The sequence below is a fragment of the Gavialis gangeticus genome, unplaced genomic scaffold, assembly GCF_001723915.1.
Source record: "Gavialis gangeticus isolate Ggan-Ray unplaced genomic scaffold, GavGan_comp1, whole genome shotgun sequence".
Lineage (NCBI taxonomy): Eukaryota > Metazoa > Chordata > Crocodylia > Gavialidae > Gavialis > Gavialis gangeticus.
In genome coordinates, this window is record NW_017729025.1 from 89,020,174 (window position 1) to 89,032,312 (window position 12,139).

At 44.0% G+C, this 12,139-nt stretch overlaps 1 protein-coding gene across 3 annotated transcripts in view; it reads right to left on the reverse strand.

Moving 5' to 3' along the window:
* Positions 1–4,335: 4,335 nt before the first annotated feature.
* Positions 4,336–12,139, reverse strand: part of SIPA1L1 (signal induced proliferation associated 1 like 1) — a 355,154-nt gene continuing 347,350 nt past the window's right edge. The window contains exons 20-23 of one of the 3 annotated variants that reach the window (XM_019519134.1): positions 11,000–11,146; positions 7,958–8,072; positions 7,334–7,415; positions 4,336–6,468 (exon numbers count right to left, since the gene is read on the reverse strand). In XM_019519134.1, the coding sequence (XP_019374679.1) occupies positions 6,325–6,468; positions 7,334–7,415; positions 7,958–8,072; positions 11,000–11,146 (488 nt within the window). In that variant the 3' untranslated portion in view covers positions 4,336–6,324. The remainder of the gene's footprint in view (positions 6,469–7,333; positions 7,416–7,957; positions 8,073–10,999; positions 11,147–12,139) is intronic. The other 2 variants (XM_019519136.1, XM_019519135.1) reach the window with 2 other exon arrangements.

Sequence of the window (12,139 nt, forward strand, 5' to 3'; positions counted from 1 at the left end):
TCGAATATTCGACTGAGCTTCGACCTCGAGTCGAAGCGGACCCGCTTTGACTCGAAGCAGACAGCAAATCGAAGCAGTTTAACCCAGTTTAATATTCGACATGGCTCTCGAATTGAATATTACCTGCTCTGCACAGCCCTACTAACCATATCTTGCTCTTTCTCATGTCCTAAGGAGGAAGGAGTCTTCATTGCTAGGAATATGCCAACAACAGATACAGCAGCCAAATCAGCAGTAAAAATCCCATTGTCTTTGTATGGAAATTAGATAGTACTCAAACAATGGTGTTCCTAATGCTGTTACAAGTAAATCTAAGGCATGGCTCTGAAAGAGATCAGGGAAAAATAAATCTGTTTTCCTATTTGTTAATTTCCTACAAATGACAGGCATTGGAGCACAGTCGGCTTCACAGTGCCTCTTAGGCTGTTCGGTTCTCTCTGTTGCTTGCAAGAGGATCTTTCAGGGCAGAGAGAAGTGTTTTTCAATGAGAATGCAAGCTGTTTGTAAATGCCATGCAGCACCTCTTCACATAGTTAGATGCCTACATAGCATTGTCAGTCTGGCCCTACAGAACTATAAAACCACAAAGAATGGCAAAGGAGATTTTGGGGCAAGGGTAGGACCTGGAGCTACTCTGAATAACCTATTTGAGAAACAAACCCCCCTCTGTTTTCTTGGATAAAACACGAACCCAAGTACAACACGCCCACTATTTTTGGAAGGCCAAAGATTTTACCTTGGAGTACAGTTAAGTACCCGAGGTCTGGGGTCTTCAGGACTGGTGCCATGCACTGTGGTCAGGGGCTGCATGCAATGGCCCAACTAGCACACAAGCACTGAGGCCACACAGCAGGGCCCAATCCAGCATGTAGGTACTGGGGCCATGTGTCCAACCCAGCACACTGAGTCTGGAACCCCATGCTGGGTCTGACCCGGGACATGTCCCAGGCTCAGTCCACTGGGTCTGACAGCACATGGCTCTACAAAGAGCATATAGGATCACCCCGGGGCTGCTGGGTCCAGGGTCCTGTGCTGGGCTGGACTTGGCACCCCAGATGTGGAGCAACCCCATGTGCCAGCCCAATCTGGTGTGCAGTTGGGGAACAGGGGGCTCCGCATGAGTCTGGAAATTTGGTGGGGGGTGGGGTGGATGCAGGGCAATGACAGCGTTAATTGACATGGCTTCCAGAGTTACAGTAATTAATGTGGCTACTGCTTCACCTCCCCTCATCCCCACCCCCAATTTTCCAGACCCGTGTATATAATGCACAACCCAATTTTCCCCAACTGGTTTTTGGAGGAAATAATGTGGTTTTATGCAAAAATATGGTAGTTAACTAGCAGTCAGTGTCCCTTGAAGAACAGAGAAACTGAAAAATAAATTAAAACCTTTTCTCTTGCTCTCAGCAAGACAAGTCCTTGGAATACAACATGCTACAAGGGATCAGCATGTCTGCTACAGAAAGGCCAAGACTAGGAACTGTAGTCTTACAGCCTATTAGCGGGGCTGAGGTCATAGCTGCCTCCTGTAGGCCTATTGTGCCTAGATGTGTCTCTCTTCTCCTTTCCTGAAAGCAGCCGGCTCTTGTACACAGCATAAATGGTTTTATTATCCTTTTCCAGGTGCCCCCTTGCAGGCCTGGAGCCTATGAGCAGGTCTGCACCACAGTGTTGTACCCATACCCTGGCTTGCATACACAAATGAGCATGAGTCAGGCAGGAAAGCCAACAGCTGAGATGTCTAGTACAGTAGCATCTTTACTATATACCTGTTAGGGCAGGCCTGAACTCAGTCCTGCCATGCAGGTAACTTCTGTCATCTATTGACCCTTTGCCTTGGTGATCATCCAAGTTCCACTCAGCTGTCATTGATTTGCCTCATTTCTATGAGGTCAGTGTCTCACCTGCTGGTGACTCCACCCCTCAACTCCCCACCGACAAGATTTGTCCTCAGTGTCCCAGGGAGGCAGCATCCCTTTCTGACGGGAGTCTCAGTATGCCATTGCAGTTTGCCTTTAAACCATTCTACATCTGTGAGATGTCAGGCAGGGTTCAAGATAGAACAGTTTCAGAACAGTTGCAAGGTAAGTCTTCATGCCACCTCTGACCTGCACAACCGTGTCTTGTCCCTGTTCGCCAGACCCTCTAGTGACATGTCCAGGAGGCAGGACTCTATCCCTTCTCTGGGGGTAGAGCCCCAGGGGTTAAGCACGGCAAAAGCATGAAGCCTAAGGAAGCCTGCCTCCTTGGGCCCCAGGCTCTTGCTGCACTCAGCACTAGGCAGCGCTTTCCTCTTCCTCCTCCAGGAATGTGGGAGGCTGGGGAGGGAAGTCATGCCCTCCCCCTACCTCCAAATTCTCCTGGCTAGGAAAGTGCCACCTGAATGTGGGGCAAAGGCTTTGCTCTGAGAGTGCCTGGACCCCAGCTTGGGTCTCCTGGAGCCCTTGGATCTCACACCATGTGGGCTAGGATCATACCCACTATGGTCAGGATAGGGGGTTTGGCTTGGGGCCAGTACTATCCCCTGGGACCAGAGCTTGGGGGTGTGAAAAGTTTGTCAGGAGTAGAGGGGCTGGGAGCTGTGCATCTTGGGATGCTAGATGACCACAAATTGGTTGCTTTATCTCTGTGGAGCAGACTAATAATACCCTAGCTCAAGCTGGGTGGAACGGCTCGGAGAGAGCCCTTGTCTGAAGTGGTGCAACTTTAAAATACTTAGATGGTTCTTAGCACAGTTTAACACCTTTTAATGTGTGGATACTCCTGTTTTAAGTGCCTGGTTTAAAGGTAACCCATAACACCATCCTTAGAGCAAATGTACACTGGCTTTGTTTTTGATTCAAGTCTTTTCTCACAAACAGGTGAGGGGCTGAGTCTCATACTTTAATTATCTGCTTCAAGCCATCACATTTCTCTCTCCTGGGCTCCATGATGCTCATTTGGATTCCTCAGCCATCTGGTTGTCAGAATCGGCACTGCAGTAATTCTTGCGGTGCTGGATGCTGAGTGCCTAGGAGGCAGAGCAGCTGGGGGACCAAATGCTCAGTCACATGGAGCAAACTGCCTTAGAGTGGGGAGGTAAATGCAAGGACTATAGCACAAGGATAGGGAGGGGAAGGAGTAGACACTGAGTTGAATGTGAAAGTTAGAAGAACGCCTTCCTTCCTTACCCATTAGGTGTGAGTCCTGTGCATAGCTGCTGTTCACTGGTACTGATTGCCTTGCAACTGAAGGGTAGGGAAGATGCAAGAGTCAGTCCTTGAGCATTGATGGATTAGCTCCTTTGTGTGCTGAAAACTGATGAGGCAAGGAATCTCCTTTGGATATTAGAAGTACCATCTGCCCAGCAGCTGCTGTGCCAGCCCTGATACTAGGTATATGCTTCTCTGCAGGAACATAGCATGGAACAATTCTGAATTGGGGGTGGGAGCCATGTTTTGCTATATAGGTATAAATACAACTGCCTGAATAAATGAGAAAACCTTGATCAAAACAGTAACTGCACAGTGAGGAGCTTATTAGCTCAGTGCAGCACAGTAAACAATAAACATGGAGGAAAGGCAATGACTCTTTACATAGAGTTCCTGCTCAGGGGCTGGGTACAATCTAGTCCTTGCTCTCAGGGAATGGAAAGCCTGCTGTGAGTTAGTGCCTTCAGCAGTACTAGCCCACCCAGTGGGTGGATAAGTCAGGCTCAGGTTCTCTACCCCTAATAACCAGTGGAGGAGGTTGCCCACAGAGAAAAGCACATCCTTCAGTCTTTCAAGAAGTGCAGAAAATGGACTGTGTTCCACAAGCTCCTGGATGTACAATATTCAGAGGCACGTGAAATCTTTAGAAATACAATTAGTAAATAAGCAAGACAGTGAATGGAAAGATCATTTACTGCGGGGAGACATGACCAACTGGGTGACGCTGAGGTTGGACCAAAATTAAGAAAAAAAATATCTTGCAATCTGTTTTTTCAGGACAACATTCACTGAAATACTCCCCCCACCTTTGGCCTACCAGTTGTGCTAGTAGGTGAAGAAACTTTCCTATCAGTAGGGTGACGTCAAAGTAAAGGGACCAACTTAAAGATAAGAAAAAATGTCCTTTGCAAGAGAAACAAAGGATTTCTCTAAATAAGGGAGGGAGGAAGTGACTTAGAGCTAATGGGAATAGAAAATGTAATGGTGAAACACCTGCATATAACTAGTGATAGCCTCCAGAGGGAAGGCAAAAGAAAATGCTTAGAGAATGAGATTGAGTATGGTGCAATTGGTGTAGTAAGAAAAAACAGAAAGGGGGCTCACATGTTAAAAATAGCACCCGATAAAAATCAACAGCAAGTGGTTTAGAAGAGCCTTTAAAATGAGTTTTATTGTCAGAATTTTACAAGTAGCCTTTAGAGGCTTCATACAAGAAGAACTCTGTTGCAAAACTCTAATAAATAGTCTGCCCCAAGTCCCAGTTTTTTTAAAATAAAATAAAAACCAAACAAATTTAAAAATAAGAGAGAATAAGCAAGACTTCAGGATGCTCAGAGATGTTAGCAATATTTCCCATTTACAAATAATATCAGGCATTATACAAATTTCCTTCATACAAGTCATTAAAAAACCCAGGACATTCTAAACCTTTACAAGAGCATTCCAGAAACAGTTCCCAATGGATCCATTTCCATGACAAAACATTAGAGAAGAATTCCATGGGGATTATCACCACAAATGAAATTTTAGGTTAAAGTATAGAACGTGCGTATGTGTAGGGAGATGGAAGGCATGGAAAAATGTAGTGAAGGAGGCATAGAGAAGTTAATGATAAGAATATGCCTACTTTTTTTTTTTAAAGAAGCATCTGACAGAGGGGAAAGAGGGGGAGGGACAGGGTGGGAGGTCTGTGGCTGAAATGACAAATATTCCTTAATATTTCTTATGTAAGAAATATATTTAGATGGGAAGGATGTTGATAGTGGAGGGTAGAGATGATTACTACATGCTGCTTGCAGCAGTATTTGTGCAGGCTGCAATCAGTGTGAGTTGCATTGTAATGCAAAAAATAAAAAGGCATTTCTGGAGAGGTGACATCTTATGGCAAGTTCATGGCATCTTTAAAGAAAACAAAAGTAGCTTCCTGGTATTAAGCAGGATGGGAAGTGTAATGCTAGGTAGTAGCACAGGGAATGCCAGACTCCAGAGACCTAAGAGTTAAAATATTGATTCTTTCCCTGTCCCAATACTTTTAAAAATACCTTTTTTTCCCATTTAGTCTTTACATGGTTCTACATAAAGGGGGGTAATTAATTCCAGAAGGCCTGGCATACAGGAAATCACGTGATTTATAAACACTGATTGGGCCTGCTCTTATTTGGGAGTCTCATAATCAAACGGGGGGAACAGCAGGGCAGGAGCACTGACATGGCATAAAGGGGGTTCAATAAAATGCCTTGGGTTTGAAAAAATCTAAATATTTTAGGACTTTAGTCAAGAACTTACTGTATATGCTCAGAGAACAGGACCCTCTAGGCTATGGAAGGGATGGAGACCGTGGGTTACACAATCTCTTTCAGCCTGCCTAATGTGGTACACAATTTGGCGGGTCAAAGAGCCAAACTGCACTGTCCTACAGTAAACTGGCAACCATTGTTTCCACAGGAAACAAAAGTGACTAGAAATGCTAATGCAAGGAGGAGATATGTGATAAGTCTCACCCATGGCTCAAATCTCTAGTCTCTACTGTACCATCCACTATGGGCCTATGTCTTGCATAACATATGGGAAGGCAGCACTAGCGGTCAAGCGCAAATCATTCAGGAGACACCTAAACCCTTGTTTCATATCCCCTTGTCTGCGGCAAACTTCAGAAACCAACATAAGAAAAGCAGCAAAAGAAACATTTCTTTCTAGTCTTCTAGGTGTCATAATATTTGCCAAAGCAGCAAGGAAAAGCAGATTACCTGAAATAGATAGAAAGGAGTTAATGGAAATAAGTAGAGGCGAAGGGGCAGAGCAATTCTGGCCCTGCCTCCAAATCATTTTGTACATAACAGGTAAAGAGATAATGTGCAAAAAATAAAGACATTCACATTTTAGCAGTTACCTTCTCTTTTACCTTTGTAAAATTATTTACTTTTTTGTTTTTCTACAAAAGGCAGATGTTGATTGTTGATCTGCAATTGTTCAGAGAGAGCGCAAGGATGCAAAACAGGGCTGTTAGAGGAGGAAGGGTGGGGAAGTGCTGTGACTATACACTTTCACATCATGAGTAAAGATGGCATTAAAGCTTAAGTCCCACTGGCAATGTTCAGCACTGATGGTTTCCTTCCTTCCCCATTTACCGTCTTCAGTTCATATCAATCGTGTTGAAAACCCATTCTGTGAATTTCTTCAGTTTTTCAGTTGCATTCTGAGACTCCTCCTGTAACCGTAAATTGTCTTCCCGCAAATGCTGCACTTCAGCCTGAAGATTGGCCTTGTCTTCCTTTTCCTGAAGGGTGAAGAAGAACATGAGAACTCAGTGATGATTCCAGGTCATGTTTCCTACCTGTCTCAATGAGCAAGAAACCATCCAGAGGGTTTTAGCACTCTTCCTTTGCAAGGGCTTCAAGTGTGGTGAAACCTTTTGCTGGCACAAGTAAATTCTAGACCCGCAAGCTGTATATGGTGACCTCCTTCCTTTCCCCTTGCCACTCTCCTTGGACACATATTCCTGACCTTTCTTCAGGATAAATGTTAATGTGTAAGCTTGCTCTCCAAGCAAGCATCTAAAAATGGTCTCATTTTAACCTGTGCTGTTAATGCAGCCCCCTACAATGTGAAAGTTGAAGGTTAGCTAAAAGAGGTGGGAAATGCTTCTGTGAATACTATGCTGCATAAAGAGATCTCTGGCCTGATCACAGCAAGATCCTTCCTGCATTAAAACAGCCACAGACATGGTGGTGTGCATTTGAGCACTAAAACACACATGTGCTGATCTTTCCTTCTGCTTCCTAAAAGCTACTGTTAACACCTTATTAGTAAATATCCTGAACTATGGTGTGAGAAAACAGGTAAGAGAGAGGTAGTTGGCCATGTTAGCCTGAAGTCGGGCAGAAGGCAGGGTAGAGATGCACGTTATAAACTAAATCAGAGATGCATAAGTATTCATGAAAATGTATGCATCTCTCATTTAGTTAGTGTATAAGGTGTATATCTACCCCACCTTCTACCTGAGAGGAAGGATGCCATTTTCTGAAAGAAGGCTGAGTGTGTCTCAGACTTCTAGGTTATGAGGGCAAGGTGATAAGCTCGATAGCATGGCTGATCAACATCACATCAACCACCAACTCACTTTCTGTAGAATAAGTGTTTACCTTCCTTAAATCCTCTTGCAGAATCTTCAGTAAACCTTCTAACTGGTCTACTTTTGAGGCAAGAGTAGGAGGAGACTCTTTCCTGTGGAAAGGAGGAGGCACACATGGTATTAGCAGGATTTAGTAATCATGCTTTACTCAACTCTAAGCTGGGTTTCTACAGGCTTTTCTGTGACATAGTGCTTCATGTGGATGTGCAGTAGGGCTCACTGTGAATATACAATTATTTTACAATGTCCACTGCATGTCTCAACCAGAACAGATGCACATCTATATGCAGCACAATCAAATAATGAAACGGAGAGTAGCTGTGAGAAGCTGAGGTCTCATTTTTTGCTTTCTCTCTACCTCTACTAGTTACATGATAATTACATGTGCCTTAGAAAAATGCGGCTTTGGATGCTCTTTAAACATTTTAGATGACTTTCAAACCTTCAATAACCTTCAAAAACAGGTTATCTTACAAAGGCTGAAATATTCTTAGCATTCAAGTGTTTCCTTCTTCCAATTTTTCTTGTAAAAATTCATAAGCTAAGATGTTTATTACAAAGCAAAACATGTCTCCATCCCATGCCCCAGATTTTAGTGTAAAAAGCCTTCCAACCAGCCACTGCAGCAACCTACCCTGTGTAAGGCTTTATCTGTCCAGTGAGCTGGTCCTCAGTCTGATCACTGTTGGAGGCAGCACTCACTGGTCTGTGATTTTCATCACTAGCAGCAAAGAACGAGGCTCGCTGAACTAGAGAGAGAGAGAATGACAGAGAGAAAGAAAGAGAGAAAGCAGACAAACAATAATACATGCAATAATAATTTGCTTACAGGTTATAGCATCTGCATTTGAGGGTCTCAAGGACTAAAACTCAAAATTATCTCTGGTGTTCAGCATGAAAGGGGTAAACAGAGGCACAGAAGGGTAGCTAAAGCAAATCAGCAGCAGCACAGAGAATTAAAACTCAGAAATCCTAACTCCCAGCTTGCTGCCCTAACACCTACATCATGCTGCCTCTATGCACTGAAAAAGAAAATGGGATTCCATTTCCTGGCTTCCAGAAACCACAGTTTGAGTAACCTGGCACATCTTTTTTTCCCCTAGAAATAAGAGAGTTCCCATATGACTTTGTAAGATTACACAGGAATGCAAACAGACCTTTATCATTTTTAAATATATTTTTTTATTTATTCCTAAGTTTTTATTACACATTTTTGCATAACAAAAATGAAAACATCTTCTCCCTTCTCCAGCATTTTTTTCTTATGACTGCTCATTTAGGAAGTTTTAACAAATCAGCACATCATGTCCCATCTCATTGTTTTGGGAGATAGATAGTATGAGTAGGGCTGTGTGAAGCTTCAGTCCCTGATTCGATCTGGCAGAGATTCAGCCCAATTTGGTGCCAAATCTCCGAATCAAATCATGAGACCCTCTAATCTCTCCGAATCACATTGGAACCCCCTAAATCGATTTGGAAAGACTGTGACATAGATGCAGCTTTAAATGTTTTTTCTACATACCTCTAGGTAGGAGGGGCTTATGAATGCTGAGATGCTGGGATGGATGAAGGTCCCCACAGGCGCGCGGGGGCTCCCCAGCACACACAGCAGCAGACCTGGAAGTGGATCAGAAGCACTTCCAGAAGTGTCCCCCTCTCCAGCTTGGCAACTGGTGTCTCCTGGGTCTGGGGGGGCACCTGGGGCCCCCCCGTGGCCAATCGCTGAGCCGGGGGGGCGGGGTGGAGGGTGCAGGGAGGCCCCCTAGTGTGCTCCCTGGCAGACCCAGAAGTGGACTGGAAGTACGTCTGGTTCACTTCTGGGTTCACCGCGAGCACAATGCGGGGGGAGCAGCACTGTGGGACGCTCTATCCGCCCCAGTATCGCAGCGCTCATGAGCTGCGTTGGTACCTTGAGGTATGTAGAAAAACATTTAAAGCTGTGTCTATGGCCGAATTGCTGATTCTCTGAATAAGCACTGAATCTTCATATTTGGATTTGACCAAATCGAATCACTGTCCCTGATTTGGGCCAAATCCAAATCGAATATGGCCCGTTTCACATACCCCTAATTATGAGATGCTTGAACAATGATCAATAAGGCTAAACTGACATTAAATTTAACAGAATTTTGCCATGTCCATTTTTTTAAAAATGAGAACTGCAGGATCACTGGATGGTTTAAGAATTTAGCAAGAGGTTGTGAGGGTTTTCATTTTAGCTGTTAGTGACTAGCAGTTAGCACTTAAGCAGACTGGCTTCTGTCAAGTTTCTAAGCAAAGAAGTGTCCAACATGACAAGATGCATCAATCATTTATTTTCATTGGTATTTGCCAGGCCCTCACTAGCACTCAGCAGAGAGGCCATAGACTGAGTTTGTAGACCACACAGAGTTTCTAAGTCAGGTGTGAAGCACCTTGGTGGAGTGGTGAGAAAGAAACCTAGCAAAATGCTGCCCACAATATACCTGTTCCATGGGCAGACAAAGGACTGTTAAACAGCTTTCACCACGTTTATTCAAACTTTTAAGACACTAAGAATGATTTCAAAGCCTATAAACAGAGGGAATAATGCTGTTAACTAGAGTTTGGTATATTATAAACAAGTAAAGAAAGGGATCTCTTCTACTGATCTTGCCAACCACAGTACATTACATTAAAATATCAGTCTGTTTCTACTCCCTATTTGTGCAACTCTCCACAACAAATTTGCCTCTCCTTGTGAACTAAGATAGAACTGGATCTCTGTCCTCTAGAGCTGAAGGGCAAATGTGTTCAATCCATGTAGCAGAGCATATGTTTTCATCATTGACTAATACAGGCGCTACCGTGGGCATATTGTGCACTAATTACTTGTACTGCTGTCACTGTAGAACTGCCAAAGGAGAAGCAGAAAGAAGATAACTTCCCAGGCTTCTGGGATCAGCATTCTTGGTGTCTAAGTGATGCAGCATCCAAAAGAGCGAGGATCAGTTAAGTCAATCCCATGAGAGAATGGTCTTATGTAGAAATTAGGAAAAGGTTCTTTTGTTCAATGTATTTAGAAAGCTTTTTTCACGAGGTTATAGGAGTGGTTACACAGTGGCCTAAAAATCTTCTGTGTTTCTTTAGAATTCCACTGCATCTTGCCAACTTACGCTTCTCTTCAGTTCAGTATTTGTGAAAGAGATGGAAAGTATCATAAGTCCATGTGGCTGGAAGGAGGCTGAGGGGAGAATGGCAATGGAAAGGCATGTGCCAGCAAGGCAGATTTCCCAAATTACTTTGGCAACACGTCTCAGCTGGAATACAGAAATGTCTCTCTCATGCAGTACGCAGCCATTAGTGTGTTCATGCTCCTTTCCCCCCCCACTGCTTGGCTTCACTCTGCACTTTCATGCCAGATGTTTTTCCATACAGGCTGCGATGCGTGCGGCTGGTCTGCATTAATGACAAGTAGTCAGTTTTACAGAAATGCAGCTAACTTCTAGTGCAGCAGAACTCTAATATAAAGTAGCAGCATGTGAATATTACAGACAAACAAATGTTAGGCTGCTGAGATGTTCGCAATTTCGAAAGAAGTTGGACTTCAAAGTAGATACAAAGCAAAGAAGTGGAAAAAATTATGAGAATAAAGGAAGATACTGCTAGTGAAGTCTGCAGTAGGATACTTCTTCACTATTGCATTCTGAATACTTACCCTCAAAGGCTTTGGCAGCATCTACCAAGTTTGACCAGTCCAGATCAGAGGCAGAATCAGGCAAGGGCATAAGACCTGGGTCTGGCATGGGCTGCCTTCTTTGCTCCTGGATGTCTGTGAGGGAGGTCTCTGAGGCAGAGAACTCTCCTAGAGCAGAGCAGAACAGAGACAAATCATCACAAACTCTGCATTTCCCTCACAGGTGGCCTCTTTATTTTCCTTTCCAAATTATAAAGAATCCTTAATTCCTCTCTTTCCTGGCATTTTCAAAACCAGAACTGAGGCCACCTAGATCCTCCTTGAAGCTGATCATAAACAACATTCTGCAAGTTAGCTTTTGGGGGATAGTTTTAACATCTCACAGTCAGAATTAATTGCTTTCCAATATAGTCAACACCTGCACATGGAAAAACTAAGCTCTTTCCTGGGATCGTGGCTGCGTCCCAGAAACTCATGTCCCTGCACAAGCCTGATAAGCTTCTGAGGGTTCAGCAGACTGCTGGTTCTGCAATAGTGCTTTAACACATACTTTCTCACATGCTAAAGTCTGTTGATTGGGGCTCTTCCCTTGCCATGCAGACCATTTAAGGCAGTGAAACACATGAACAGGCCTCCCAAGACTCTCCATGTGTGATGCACTTTTCCTAGGGGCTGGGAATGGTTAAGAACTTCTCAGACAATCCAGAAAATGAGGTGCTTTCAAAGATTTGTCCAGGGCTAATGCACTTTCCTAGTCTCTACCTGGGTTAGCAAGGCCTGCAAAGCATGCTGGGTAGCACCCTCATTCACTCTGGCTGCTCTGAGAAAGCACAAGGTGATCAAGACACTGAATGGCTCAATTTGGGCTTTCTGTGCAGAGGGAGCTGTGGAAAAAAAGGCTTTAGAGCTCTAGAACTGTGCCGTCAGGATTTAAACACTGGACTAAAAGAGCTGCCACACACGTCAGCTCACAGTCAGAAGCGTGACATGCAAGGCCAGTCTTCCTCTCTCGTTCACATGCCGATTCCGTTTTTTCAATTTAACAGCAATATTGTGGCAAATTCCTTGTAACCAGACTTCTGAATGTCCTTGTTTTGAATGTTTGCTTTTTGATAAAGGCTCTCCAAGAATGCTGGAGCCCGAAGTCATGTTACTGATAAC